Below are 15,901 nucleotides of genomic sequence, written 5' to 3'. Positions count from 1 at the left end.
TATGCCTAAGAGCAAAAGCATAAGAGCTCAAATGCCGGCTTACACTAAAAGGTCTTACCGACCAAGAGCGTAAATGCCTACGGGCCAGCCCAATAAGCCCCAGGGCCATACCATGAATCTAAGGATTCCTTTTAACTCGAAGACCAGTTCATCTGGATAAAATCAAGGAAAAGGGGAATGCATGAAAAATAAAGCCGCGAGGTTTCCTTTTTATACATATATGCGAAAAAATACAAGCTTCATTTACAAAGTTCTTTGAAAGCACTCTACGCAAAAAAAGAAAGGAAAGGCCTAAGCTAATCTATGTCCCCCTCAGGGACTGCAGTCCGTCGGCTTCTTCCTCACCGTCTTCGGCATCAGACAGAAGGAACTTAGCATCATATTCTTCCGCCTTCGCCTGCTTTATCTCTTCCGAGAGATCGAAGCCCCTGGCATGAATTTCCTCGAGGGTTTCCCTCTGAGATTTGCACCTCGCGTACTCGTCGTTCCCTACTCTCCTGGTCGAGAGCCCTCCTTAGCTCAGCACGAGCATCGACAACATCCTTCAAATAGACAGCCACCTTTTTATCAGCCTTAGTTCGGATTGTTACGGCTTCAGCCCGGGCATCTACAACTTTGGCCTTCATTTTCAGGAGCTCGGATTCGAGCCGAGGAATCATGTCCGTTCGGACCAAGCTATTCTTGTGAGCGTTACGAAGTTGCACTTCGAGGGCGGAAGCCTTGGTCAAAGCATTCTTCTTAGCCGATATCTGGGTGTCCACCCGAGCCTTTAGCCCATCGCGCTCGAACTTGGCTTGACCAACTTCGTTCCTAAGGCGTTCCAGGTCTTCCCTTCTTTTCTGCCGCCAGAGTAAATGAAACATTAGCCTCAGAGGATAGAACAAGAAATGCGCACTCCCTTGAAACAGAAGTTACCAGTTATTCGAGGTGGCTTTCGTAGTTCAGACTGCGTCTCTCCTCATACCGTAAATGTGCCAACTCGTCCTCCCTTTCATCGCAAAGAAGCCTAAGGGATTTCTCCCCATTTACGGCTTTTCACAATCTGGCCTCACGGCGAAGCAGGTTAGATTTGAGCTTATTAAAAGCCTGTGGCAGAGAAATATGGTAAGAAAGTGAAAATTACAAAACTATAAAACCAGTACGAATGGCCAAAACCCACCTCCGAGTAAAGCCACTGAGCTTCCTCAAAAGATTGAGCGTACATCTACTGGTCTAGATCCATCTACCCTGGTAGAACCGCCCTGATTTGGGACACGGTCGCCCAATATATGTGCCCCTTGGCATCGAACATCCCTCAAAGTACCTTCGATGGGAGAAGAAGCCAACGGCAGAGAACCCTCATTCCTCGAAGTACTACGGTAAAGGAAGATGGCAGCGGAGGAAGGACCGTTTTTCTAAAGCTAGAGACCTCGGGTGCTGCAGGTTCGGCTAATATGCCCTCTCTGAGCTTCCGGGCCGGACTCGTCTTGCTACAATCACTGTCGTCCTACAAAGGCCTTTTCTGCTTATTGTTGTTATTATCATCCCTCGGTTCTGAAGCCGACGATCTTTCTCCCTCTCCTAGAGGGCACGACCTCGCTTTGAGGGACTCCCCAATGCCTGCAATGACAGAGTTAGTACGCAGAAGGAAAAAATTCCCTTCCGAGAAAAAAGGGGGTGAGCAAATCACATAGCACGTACCGTGGTGTTTTGCCTCCCACCTATCCTTGAACAAAGCTCGCCGCTTACGCTCATTGTAGGTCGAGTGGGTTGCCAACGTTCAAGCCCAATCCGGCAGATCGAGTACCTCACACGGCATCCATGAAGTTGATGCAATAAAGGAAAGGAAGGTGCATTTACGAAGCCCGCCTTCTCCATAAGCAAAACTACGAAGGTACGAGTGTACCACTTACGTGTAGAATTCTATTCCTCAGGAAATGGAAGAAACTTCATAGGGATAATATTGACAGTTCGTACTCGGACGAATTGACTCATCCATCCCCGATCTCCATCTTTTTCGTCGTTAACAACGAAAGGCGTAGTGGATCGGTAGCGCAGGGTTAACATACCTCGATAGTGAAAGAGCCGGTACAGCCTGATGAGATGACTAAGAGTGAATTCAAGACCTGCTTCTTCCGCAAAAAACCTCATCATCAATACTATCCACCAAAATGATAGGTGAATCTACGCCAAAGTAACCCGGTACTTTCGATAGAAGTCGAGCACAACCCTATCAAGGGGGGCCAACGTAAAGGGGTACGTGTACACGTTCAAAAACCCCTCGACATGGTCCATTATGCTCTCCTCCGAGGAAGGTACCCGCAATACTACCTTTCCCCCCATCCACAGTCCTTCCTCGCCAACTCAAGGTGCCCCTCTCCTATTAAAAAAACAAACTTCGAGGCATACTCCCAATGACCTCGAACATTGGGAGCCTTCTCCTTGCCGAGCGGACCCTGATGTAGCAGCCATGACTATGGTAAAACTAGAGAATTGGAGCAGGAATTTGAGCAAGGGCGTCAAAATTGAAATGATAGAGGACCTAAAGCAGGAAGGAGAACTCTATAAAAGAGGATAACTACTCAGAATAACGGAATCTTCAAAAGGGCGAAGACAACCTTATATATGGAGAAAGCGGCCACTATCCCCTTGCCTCAAAGGCCAATTGAAAATACCCGCTAAAGCTTTTATCGCTTTGGGAAGATGTGCCAGCGGGATCGCCTCGGTCATTTTCGTAACCATGCCATACACTTGACGCCGCCATACGACGTTTTGGGGTCAGAGACCCCCGCATCAACCAAGCCTCGAGATGGTACCCTATCTCGAGGACCTCCGTCAAAAAGAAGAAAGGCTCTAAGGAGCCATCAATATCATTGCAGGCCTCTAAGATGGTATCCGATCTCGAGGACCTCCACCAAAAAGAAGATTGGCTTCATGGTACCATCTCAAGGACCTCCGTCAAAAAGAAGAAAGGCTCTAAGGAGCCATCAATATCATTGTAGGTCTCGAAGATGGTACCCGATCTCGAGGACCTTCACCAAGAAGAAGATAGGCTCCAGAAAGCCATTAGCATCATTACAAGTCCCGATATAGTACCCGATCTTGAGGACCTCCACCAAGAAGAAGATAGACTCTAGAAAGCCAAAGATATCACTACAAGTTCCGAGATGGTGCCCGATCTCGAGGACCTCCACCAAGAAGAATATAGGCTCCAGGAAGCCAATGACATCACTACACGTACCGAGATGGTACCCAATCTCTAGGACCTCCACTAAGAAGAAGATATGCTCCAAGGAGCCATTGATATCATCCTAAGCCTTTAGATGGTACCCGATCTCGAGGTCCTCTATCAAGAAGAAGGTAGGCTCTAAGGAGCCATTAATATCATTACGAGACTCGAGATGGTACCCGATCTCGAGGACCTCTCTCAAAAAGAAGATAAGCTCTAAAAACCTACTCATATGGGCTTGGCCTCGAGGTGCCATCTAAACCCAGGTAATCCCTCATCCGAAATCTATCCGCAATGCCTTAAAGCTATCTACACTGAGTTCGAAATAAGTTCCTAGGTCGCCCGAGCTTGAGCGAACCCCCGTTCGGAGACTGCTCTCGAAGGCCTAGAGGTTATCATTATTCTCAGGCATCCGAGAAAATCCCCCCTCAAGGACTATCATGGGGTCTAAAAGGCTAAGTCTCGTTCTGAGAGTTCGAAGCCCTACTCTCATTCAACTCGAAGTCGGGGTCCCGATGACCCGAGTTTATCAATCCAATCTGGGCTTAGTTCAAGGAACGACGAAGGATTCTATGGGGAATCGTGTTAATCAATCAATAGCCAGAAGAAATACTTACACCCGGGCTCAATATTCGCACCAAACGGTAGAGTCATGCATTCAGATCATTCACAAATGCAAATAAAGAGGGGATTCTACGTAAATCAGAGACAAATCGAAGAAATATCCTTGTATTGATAAACCATGATTACAAAAGCCCACGAAGGATCCTTACATATGATTGCAAAAGCCTATGAGGGGTCCTTACATAGAAACAAAGAAGCAAAAAAAGATACATACATAATAAAAGCCAAGAGTCTAATCTATCCTCGCTAGTGCATCCTCGGCGGCAGTATCTTCGAGCACCACCTCCTCGGGGGCCTCGCCTCGATCTTCCAAAACGGCATCTTCTAGGGAGAAGATGGAGAAGAGAAAAGTGATGGAGAAGAGGAAAGTGATGCAGAAGAAGCAGAAAGGGATGAAGAAGTGGCTGGGTGAAAAATCTGGCTAGTATGGATTTCACCAGCACTTCTATTGTGAAGCCACTTATTGAGACGTTGCACCGATGCGGGATAGCAGATAGTACCACCTCACTCCACGGAAAGCAAAAGGAGTGAGGCGCCGCACCGGGTAGTTAGGATATATGAGTAGGAGTTCATAGTTCGCATATCCTCTAATGCGAGGATAATTTGAGATTTCTCTCTCATCACCTCGGGCCAACAACAACAACAACAACAACAAATCAGTACAATCTCGCTCGGTAAGGAAAAGCCCTAGAAAAAGGCCATAACGTAACTGATGAGAACGCCGCCACATAACCTTAAGGCCATGGGCCTCAAACATGGGAAATAACAATGGATGAGGATGAAGAGAAGAAATGGGTGAAAGGTTGTTGAAGAACATTTGAATGAAGAATTGGTTCCAGGAGGCTCCCAGTTATAGAAAGGGTGGCAGCGTAACCGACGACGCTATCAATGTCTTTGAAAGACGTATCGGCAGGCGCAATCAATGCATTTTTGGGAGCTGGACCGGCGGCGACATTATCGCTTTGAAGAATAAGAATCGGCAGTGCATTGAATGATTCTGAAAATATGAACCGACGAGACGCCTCGGTTATCACAAAGGCTCACGTCATAATTATGACATCATCATGAGAAGATCGAAGAGATGGATATAGAAATCGTTTCTTATCGTTCCACTCTAAGAAACGCGAGGACTATCTGTATGCGGTAAAATTCGAGGGTCCAATTTTCCGTCATTGCGATGCCTCGTCGGCACATTTTTAAAGGCTCGAGGCTATGGTCGAGACTCACCCCTGAGGGGCTACCGACGCCCGACCTCAGGGCAGTATAGATCAGCGGTTGTGGTGAAGAAGTGGGAAGCTTCCAAGGCGCGTAGCTAGAGCCGACAAAGTCTGTCAGGCTAGCCTAAGCCCGTATCATGGCATTGACTGGCGGTACCAGCTCCATATCTTTGTAATAAATATATTTGTACTATGTTGGGATTCCCCCTCATATATAAAGGGGATCCTTGTCATTTTGTAGATATCTGATGCTCAATATTGAATACACAAGAACATTCTCTCTACTCTCTAACATATTCTCTTGCTCTCATTACTTTCATTTATTGCTTATATTTATTGTGTTCTATTTATTGTTCTTCATTTATTGCTTATCATAGATCATAAAGTGCCACCATCGCAACTCTTATAACTGTTAGTCTTCCCTCGGTCGCTCTAAGCCGGCCACCCAACTCGACCTCGAGGCCTTATATACTCCAGCCCGAGGCCCAGACCTCCAGTCGTTTGGTTCGATTATTACATTGTCTCTCAGCTTTAATCTTGCTTTCTAATCTTTTACTTAGCACCCATTGCCTAACAACTAGCATAAAAATAGATCACGTATTTTTAGAACCACAAAATCAAATTTAATTGTTATTACCATTTTCACGATAAACACTAATGCATAAGAAACCATGGTATTAACAATGCAATGAAATTTAATACATGCATTAGCTTAGTTAAATACAAAATTATCCTTCAAAATTTATGCTTGATCAAAATATACTATTATATTATTGCAAGTTTGAAATAATTTAAGAAAGTGGGAAATAAATTTATATCCCTAGTATATAAATAAATACTTATCTTATTTTTTTTTATAAATAAATATTCAGTTCTATACTTACAATATAGGTATACAAATCAAATAATTTTTTTAAAACCCTTTTTCATATAAACATATTCCTCTATATATGTTTCTTTTAAAAAAGATAAAGTGATGGACTGATTATGAGGGTATTTTTGTAAATAAATAGTTCTTTTAGAAATTGTGTAATATTTTAATACATCAAATCAAATAATGGATAAGAAATATGTCAGCATAACTAATACCAGTATTACTAATACACCCTATTCAATATTATTCTTATACAATCTATCAGTAGTGAAAGGGCACATCTTCAATAGTTTGTTAGTCTAAAGAGTGGTAGGAAATTCTGTATAATACTAGGTTTACAATTCCTTGCTTACGTAAGAGCCCGGTTTACCAAGATAAGGAATTGATTCTGGTGGATTTTGCATTACAGCTGATTGAGTCCGGAAATGTTACCGATAATAAGATTATTAACCATGTTCCTGTGACAGTTCTTAAACATTAGTCAAATTCATAAATCACATGACAAAGTGATAATTTTAAGTTTCTGAAGAAGCAAAAGATGCTAAATAATGAATCCTTTGTTCTCTCACTAGGTTTTAGACAACTCTTTATCTCATGGAATTGCCTCCATCAAAATTAATATTAGCTCTGATACCAAAGAGGAATTGTAGGAAGAAAGAGCAACCTCAAAAATACTGAAGAAGATAATACAAATAGAGTTTTATATCAGGGTCGACTCTAACATAGTATGGGGTGAGGCAAGTATCTTAGGCCTCCAATTTTGGGGGGCCCCATTTTTTAGGAATAAGGAATATATTTTATAGGTTTATAAGTTTTTCATATATATATATATATATATATATGTATATATGTATATATATATATATAGTACTTTTGTACTTTTCATATAAAAAGAAAGAAAAACTTTAGATATATTACTAAATTAAAGTTTAAAATAGTAGAAAAATAGTTGTCACTTTGTTTTGATTTGACAACTCTATTTTTTATTCCTCCAAGTAATCCCTAGCCAACGTTTCAATTCTAGTGCTAGTATTCATTCATTTTTCATATTCTAGAAGACATATCTTCTTCCTTCCTCTTTACTCATGATTCATGCTTATTTTCTTAATTCTTTCTATTGGATCTCTTTCTTCTCCAAGACTCCAACAAGCCAACAACTAGATATTTTGGAATCAAAGTCTTCAAACTTCTTGAATCAGTCAGTCAATGGGTAATATTATTCTAACTTTCTTGTATTATTTTTATTTGTTATTTATTATTTTATTAATTTTACTCTGTACATATTGTTTAATTTTTTTTAGAATATAAATATTTCAACAAGAAAATATGCATCTGGTTATTCAAAAATACAAAAAAAAAAGAAAAGTCGAAAATTTAATAAAATCTCAAAAATTAGCTCTTGACAAATTTTTGACAAACAATGAAAAATAAGGCCCCATATTAAACTTTCGCCTTAGGCCCCATGTACGCTTGAGCCGCCCCTGTTTTACATATGAGTTATCATGAAAAACTCGGTGGCTTGCATAACTTGGACACGTGAAAAAAGAATAAAGGAACATAAACATAAGAATAATAAAGAAGATAAGACATAAAACTAAAAGAAAGAATTGTCAAACGACAAGGTAAAGATGAATAATCCAAATAATGGACAAAATAATAAAAAGAATCTTCATGAAAGCCATGTGACGATGTGGCTCAATGAAGTACCCACCAAGCTGGAAAAAAAGATTCTTTTAAGTGATTCAAATCCATGTATGAAGTCCGGAGACTTCCATAAATAACAGACCAATTTGTGAGATGGACACACGACAAAATCTACAAGTCACTTTCTAGAAAATCCTCTCCTTATCAGTCTCATATTTTCTCTCTCTCACCGTAATCCTAGTTCTTTGTTTATAAATTGATTGTAAAATAATCATGTATCTTTATCCGTGAAAAAGCTTTGTAAAGAATTTCCTGGTTTTCCGAAAGAGAAAATTCTCTTTGTTGTTTACTATGTAAGTTTAAAATTCCAGTAAATTTAGAAGTCTATTTTTGTTTAAAGATTTCAAAATTTCTCAAAGTTATGCTTCATTATGTATATATATAGTTCTATCCTTGTAAAATCTGGACATAACCACTCTAAGTATACAGTTAGATTTTCAATCATAGTTTAACCAATTAAATCGATGGGTACTTTAATTTCGGATGTGGTCAGGGTGGAGGTTATAGAAGCAAGTGCTAAGCGATAGGTTGAAAAGAGAGGAATGAAATGAGTGAATAATATCCAATTATTTCGACTATTTTAAAAAAAGATTGAGAAAAATATTGAATCTTAGTACAAGACATAGTTTAAAATGGCATGCTATAAAACTGAAAAGGTTGAAAACAGAACATACAGGAGAGAGGAAATACCGAGGGGTGCCCTACGATATATATATAAGAAGCTCACTTAAAAATGTTCCAGCTTTATGCCAATACATCTTTCTTATAGTTAAAGTAGAAATATTTGGTAAAACCCGAAGTGTAAGCCTAGAAGAATTTAAATTAAACATAGATACTAAATTATTCTATACACTAGATCTAGCAGAACATTATATATACCTAAGCCAAAATCAAGACAGCTTTTTCGATTTTCATTAGAAAACAACTTTAATCACTTCACCAATCAATGTCATATAAATAGCTACTTATCTCCTTTTATTATACTTATCCCTATATTTTTGGTATACACACATTCGAAAATGTTGTACTTGGCTTTTAGGACCCTAATGGAGAGATTAGTTCTTGGCACCGCCTTTCACTAGCACATGTATCAAGTAACTCTGGCTACCAAGACTTATGTAAATAGGAAGAAATTATTTAGCTTTTTTTTCAATCGCTAACTAGGATTTGAACTCCAAAATTTTGACCTCTTTATTAACTAACTAGTCAAGTTATTCGTGCTTTGTGCGGTCAAAAAATAATGAATTAGCACTATGATTCTTGAATACACTTAATCGAGATAAAAGAGATACAATTTTCACACATAAAAGACAAATATAAATATTGTAAAAATAGTACGGTCTAGCCAGTTTTCGGACTGGTCAATCAAAAATAGCCAGCGTTTACCAAGTCAATGAAAAATAACCACTATTTTGCTGCAACAGAGACCGGTCCAGCATAATATACTGGAGTTTGGTGCACCTGTGTTTGAACTTTCAGCATGTTATGCTGGACCAATATACTTTGCTGGCTCCAGTATAATATACTGGAGACTGGAGCACCGGTGCTTCAAACTTCAGTATATTATGCTGGACCGGTATATTAGGCCGGAACTCCAATATATTAGATTGGAGTTCCAGTATATATTGGAACTCCAGCATATTATGTTGGAGTATTTTTCGCATTTTGAACAGTGTTTTCGTTCAGATTTATCTTTACATAAAAAGTGACAAAATTTCGATTCCTTTTGAAACTGGACTATTTTTTAACGACCATTGTAAATCTGGCTATTTTTTAATTTCTCCCATAAATATTCTCTTATGGATAGCTCCGAAATTAGCAATATCATCAATACAAATTTAATTTATTCACACACTTCACTGTTTCCTAAATAGAATATTATATGTAAAATTGAAAACCATTTAACAAAATAGGATTTAGAAAAGCGCCAAAACTAATTATTCTTCATCGAGCAAAGAATTTGTGTGGATTCTTGTGAAGTATTTGATTTCCAAGAAGCACCCGACTGCACTCTGAGTTGATCTTGTAAAAGTACGATCAGACTTGAGAAAGACATAATTTGATGTCTTGATCTCTTTGTGAATCTCCCAAGAGTTTATGGGATTTTCAAGATTATAGTGAATAGTACTAAATTCAATAGAGGTTTAAAACTCAAAAAAAAAAAAGGAAGAAGATAAAGGAGAAAGAAAAGGAAACGTAAATTTGAATCAGTCGATACCAATTTTATGTTAAAAATAACAATCTTACCGATGACATCCCAACTCACTATCAGAATTTTTATCTCAATAGCCAAAATAACTGAATTTGTTAATTCTTCTCCCGGCACAAGTTCACTCGGTAACAAAGCTTGGGGAGGATCCATACCTTGAAATGCTTCTGAAAATCGAAACTTCTGAAATTATGGTGGGTAATGTCTATGATATGATTGGCTTTATGGACTGTTTCTTTTCTGGTTTGCTTATGTACATATTTAAAATTCATCAAAAGTCATTAGAGAGTCACCTTTCAATTTTCGTTGGCTGCGGCTTTACAGCTTCATAACGGAACGGTTGTGTGTTTAAACTTTAAACATTGGAACGGTTGGACCTTTTAAAATTGACCCTTGGAACGTTTTAAACATTAATTAAGTTAAGTAAATAGTAGCAAGAAAAAGAAAGAACGAAGAAAAATAGCAAAAAAAGAAGGAAAAAGATAAATGCCAATGCTTGTTAAAGAGATGTGCCACCTCAGTTCTCTATTGCCCACAATTATATTATATATAGATATAGATAGATAGTTCACACGCTTGGCACTATGGACGGAGTAATTGTTTATCAACTTTGTAACGCCCAATCCGGTCCAGTTCAAGGAGGTATACCTCTTTTTCAGTCATCCCATCCCTCTAAATCCAATTTCAGATTACTCAGATTGTTGCAAAACTAAATCCAGAGTTGGCTAGCAAATTGACTTCTCACAAACCCCAAGTGTGTAGAAAAGGAAAGTATTTCTTCAACAATACAGAACCCATGGCATACAAAACCAAATACACACAAAAAAGAACTTTCAGCGTGCAGTGTCTTAATATACATCAATGTCAACAAGAACAGTTGATCAATTAAGATCTCTATCAACTTAGTCATGGTAGAACATAGCGCCCTCCAATAAATTCTGATGAACTCAAACAGCCCATCTGAATTTTAGGAACTAAAACACTTGACCAAATAAGGTGCTCCACTAGCTTGCCGCAACATGCAGCTGCAGGGCTTTCGTTTTCAATTATTGTTCTTTCGGCAATCCAAGAGCAAAAATTCAACCACTGATGCCTCTGATTTCTGGTACTGCAGTGTCACTCTCAACCAGCTGCTGTTTCTGCTTCAAACCTCAAACTAAGAATACCAAGTGGTCAATGTTCCCAACTTCCCATGTCTTCAAAACACCATCACATTATGGATCGCTGTCATTATTTACATAAGAAACAACTACGGTTATGTCATCAAGTTTTCCCCCGTGGTACTCAAATCCGGCCTCTTTGGCTGCATCAGAGAAAGGGGACGGCTTAGTTGGGTCCATTGCTCTTTGTTGTGCCAATGCTGCTATCTTTTGAGCTGTCGTCTCTGGCTCTAAGCCAGATTCCACAGCATGAACCACAACGCCAGTGATATCTGTGTCATATAAATTGTCAAAAAGCCCGTCCGTACCAGCAATTACGACATCTCCTGGAGCAACTGCAATTTTAAACACCTCAGCCAAGCTAGGCAAATCACCAGCACTACTGCCCTCCAGTTGATATGGAAAATTAAAACTGTGCAGTTGTGCAGGGGATTTAAATATAGCAGATCCATCTCTAACCAACATAAATCCGCTGTCTCCTAAATTAACAGCAATAAGACCTTCATCAGCGAGCGCAATAATACAAGCAGTCGAAGAACCTCTTGCATTTGTTCTCATGTGAGCTTTCTCAAGGACCTTGATTAGGTCAATAGAATCCTTAGGTTCCTCTTGTATCGCAGATATAGAGTTAGACATTAGTTCACGGGCATATTCCCCCGCATCAATACCAAGATCAGCCCATCCACCGACCCCATCAGCTACACCTATAGCTTGTGCAGGGCCATAAATAAAATGAGCATCCTCTCCACCAGTTTTTACTTTAGCAGGATGAGGCAGGTAAAATGATCCCGAATTCAGCTTCAGGTGTATCTTTCCTTCAGAAGAATCAGCAGTAGTTGCAGCACGTTCCTTTCCCTGAGAATTAATAGAAGACATGCCAGGAGGAGAAGTAGTTCCACAAGAGAAATGCGCAGGTGATAAAATGCGAAAACCTTCTAAACCAAATCCTTCGTATGGATTCAAATTGCCCCTCCTCTTTGCAACACTAGTTCTGAAATATTGAGATAACATGAAATTGTGGGGCTGGCCTTCATTTCTCAAACTAATACTGGCTTTTCTAACATTCTCAATGCTTCTATTGCTGTAAGAGACGGTGCTGCTATTTACCGACAAACCATATTGCAGGCGCCTAGCAGTCATATTGCCAACAAAATGACCAATATGAGAAGTTCTTGAACCACAAACAGCCATTTTGCTTTGTGATTATCAATGCCGGGGAGAAGCTCCGCTTGCAGTTCAGGATGTAAAGTTCTGCAAAAATAATCACTGCTTAAAAACCTAATATGGTCTCATCAATCGATTATAGTTTTCCCCTTTTTAATACCTTTTCTAGACACACTAGATAAAGCATGAATATGTGAAGTCCAGTAAACAACAAGACTCAAACTCGTAGCTCCCTCTAAGTTAACCCCAAAATCTCCCATTCCCCCAGCGGAGCTAGTCAACTTTATGGGTTCTCAATTTTAGAATAACGACTTCAAGTACTAATGACTGGGTTCTAAATTTAATATTTATACATATTTAATGAATTTCTTAATACAATACATTGTTCGAACAAAAGCTCTAGACTTCTAGCTTCGCCCCTGCTCCCCCAGGGCCAGAGCTAGCCCATCAATTACGGGTTCAGCCGAACCAAGTCGCTTTGGTCCAACCCATGTATTTGTCCTGAAGTACAAATTATTAATTTAGAACCCAGTAACTTAAAAGGACGAGAACCCCGAACCCATAAGCTTCAAATCCTGGCTCCGCCTCTGGCTTCCCCACCTCCCCCCCAACCCCCCAACAAACAACCCCCTAACAGAGGTAAACAACATAGAAAATACGGTTCCGGAAGAGCTAAGAAAAAGGGAACGCCTTGTCTTTTTTAATGATGGAGAAATCTGTCCAGGGCCAACCCTTAGGACCAGCCGTTACCATCAGGCTCGAACCTGTGACTTAAGTCACAAGTCCCTCAATGTTTTCCACTTGAATGCCTTGTTAATATGAGCAGAAAAAGTGTTTATATACAAAATTCTTACAAGCAAGAAGTTCCTAGTACAAAGACCATATGTTTGTTGCACAGTGAAACGTAATTGATAAGGAAACAAAGAATCTACAGGAAAGACTAATTCCAAACTTCAATCCATCAAATTTAGAATGTAAATTCTAACCTGACAACAAAAAAATCAAATCCAATGCAAGGCTATGTGACCCAACAAGCAGATACGTATGTATTAGGATTAAATACGTCATCTTTATCCTGATCAAGCTAGCAAGCAATTAGCAGATTAAAGGAAACACAATTACAAAATGGATAAAACAAAATAATAGTAGTAAGTAACAACTTACAAAAAACAAAAGCTATGAGCTTTCCCCCTTGTTTTATTCACAATGCTTAAATGAGTAAGAAATGAAGTAAGAAAGAGAGAGGGTATCAGACATTAACAGAAAAACGTTTTCCTTATTTGGCGGCGGCAGCTTTGTTACAAAGATTGAGGTTTGGAGCCTGGACGGGGTTTGTTGTGATCTGTGTGGGGCGCGGGGGGTGGGGGGTGGTAGGCTAATGCAAAGCTGCAGCTGCTCCTATTTTGGTCGCGGGTGGCAAGAAATAGGTGCAACTAGAACTGTTGAAGTTTACCCAGTTGTTGTTCGTTTTTTCTTTTTCTTTTCTTTTTTTTTATTTTTTTCCGTGTCAAATGGAAGAGTTGAAAGGGAGTCAAATGACTTAGTAGGCGTTTGGACATAAAGAATTGTAAAATTCGAAAAGGTGGTGAATTTTTTTTTCAAGAAAATGGTATTTGAAATTTAAAATTGTGTTTGGACATAAATTTTAGTTTGGATTGTTTTTGAAGTTTTGTGAGTGATTTGAGTGAAAATTTTGAAAAACAGTTTTTTGCAGTTTTTCAAATTTTCGAAAATTTCCAAAATGCATTTTAAGTGAAAATTGGAAATTTTATGAACAAACATTAATTTCGAAAAAAATAATTTTTTTTTGGAAAAATCTTCCATCAAATTTTATGTCCAAACGGGCACTGAAATCGGTGTCCGATATCAATATTGAAGTTCGTTCTAACCAGGGGCGTACGCAGGAAATTTTGTAAGCGGTGTCGAAATTTATAGAAGAATTGGAATATAACTTTATGTATCATATTTTTAAACAAGAAATAGTCATAGTCTATTGGTTTTGTTGAGTCTTAAATTGGAAAAGATCCCGAGTTCAATTCTACTTCAACACAATTTTTAACCACGAAGGCTCTGTCAAATATTTGCAAAAGAAAAATGTTCTAATTGAGGTTTGAACCCTTGACCTCTTAGAGGAAAATCAAGCACCTAACCAACACACCAAAATACAATTTATATCAAGTGGCGTCATTTTTTCCTACTTATCCATTTCCGTATAGTATTAATACATATATTGAGTAAAATTTTCCGACGAAGCGGTGTCGCGTGACACCGCTTCGACAAGCGTGAATCCGCCCCTGGTTCTAACAAGGAGAGGGCAAACCGAGGCTCAAAATCATTATCTTTTGTTGGGAGCGTGAAATTTTTTCATCCCATCATAATCCTTGTAGTATCAATGAGTTGGGTTATTAAATGAGTTGTAACTCATATAGTCCAAAATTTAAGAAGATCAAAATTTATTGCATCGATATCAAACTAAACAACGTATCATAATTCAAATTGTTAATTCAGAATCAAATTTCATTTATATTGTGTATTATTACCAAATTTAAAAAGGTTTTTATCTTTTCTTACAAAAGAAAGTTGTAAGGAGAAAACTACATAACAAATCAAACAATAATTTTGTTTGACAAAATTGTTTTTATGAATCAATTTAGGTACTCCAAGTTTGAACTTAGGCATCACCAATGAGTATATTTCTAAGATCAATTTTTACCTGACGAGTTGAACATGTTACAAGTTTTAGGCTAAAATTGACACCAAATCGCATTAAATTTTACTCCAATAATTTCTGAGATTTCGTTTAACATAAGTATTTAATATATATTCTTATTATTACTAAAAATCACATGATTATTATTATTATTATTATTATTATTATTATTATTATTATTATTATTATTATTATTATTATTATTATTATTATTATAAAATTGGGCGCAGGGACAGCCCGGGCTACCTCCAACTAGTTCTTCTTATTAATAAGGGATAGTCTGAGGAACTTGGGATCGTCAGGGCATTTCGGGAAAACTGCAAATGTTTGGCTAAGCCACGTGCTAACCCTTCTTTAGTTCCTTACTGATAGGGGTGGCAAATGGGCGGATTTGACTGAATTTGGGCGAGTCAAGATGAGTTGAGTCATTAAATGGGTCATTGCCCAACCCAGCCCAAGTTAGGAGTGTTAAACGGGCCGGGTCAACCCGGTTCCGGACCGGCCCAACCCGGTTAAAACCGGAACCGGCCCGGACCGGTTAAAGAGGGCTGGGTTGGGGGGGACAGACGGGTTGGTCCGTTTACCATTAAAATACCGGTTACCCGGATCGGTCCAACGCGTTAGGTGAACAGTACCCGTAAACCGGTTAACCGGGTCGGCCCAGCCCGACCCGGTTTAATGGTAAAAAAAATATTTTTTTTTTAATTTGGGCCAGATCTGACCGTTGGCAACGGTCCATTTCAGAAAATGGCCGTTGCCCAACGGGTGAATTGCACAAATAGCCCAATTTTGGGTTTTTTTTTTAAATTAACCCCCCTTTCAAAATCTATAAATAACCCCCCCCCCCTCTTCTTCATTTTTTCACTCATCTCTCAATTCTCAATCTCAATTCTCATATTCTCTCATTCTTCAATCTTCATTCTTCACCTATTAAAGTGCAATCAACTATTTGGCTATTTTTTTTGGAATTTAATTTATCGTAGTACTTATTTTTTGAAGTTTGAACAATTGAACTTCAAAATTGGAAGAAT

General features: G+C 38.8%; 1 protein-coding gene across 2 annotated transcripts; it reads right to left on the bottom strand.

Annotated features, from left to right (window-relative positions):
* Positions 1-10,563: 10,563 nt before the first annotated feature.
* LOC104215911 (probable protein phosphatase 2C 55) lies at positions 10,564-13,605 on the bottom strand. 2 transcript variants are annotated; one of them, XM_009765847.2, is made up of 3 exons: positions 13,325-13,605; positions 13,147-13,235; positions 10,564-12,247 (listed from the first exon to the last, which is right to left on the bottom strand). In XM_009765847.2, the coding sequence occupies exon 3, from the start codon at positions 12,185-12,187 to the stop codon at positions 11,051-11,053; it is 1,137 nt and encodes a 378-aa protein (XP_009764149.1). In that variant the 5' UTR covers positions 12,188-12,247; positions 13,147-13,235; positions 13,325-13,605; the 3' UTR covers positions 10,564-11,050. The 2 variants fall into 2 exon arrangements, with proteins under 2 accessions (XP_009764149.1, XP_009764148.1); XM_009765846.2 differs by lacking the exon at positions 13,147-13,235.
* Between the last annotated feature and the right edge of the window lie 2,296 nt (positions 13,606-15,901).

The sequence above is a fragment of the Nicotiana sylvestris genome, chromosome 6, assembly GCF_000393655.2.
Source record: "Nicotiana sylvestris chromosome 6, ASM39365v2, whole genome shotgun sequence".
Classification (NCBI taxonomy): domain Eukaryota; kingdom Viridiplantae; phylum Streptophyta; class Magnoliopsida; order Solanales; family Solanaceae; genus Nicotiana; species Nicotiana sylvestris.
This window is presented reverse-complemented; position numbering and strand designations above follow the sequence as displayed.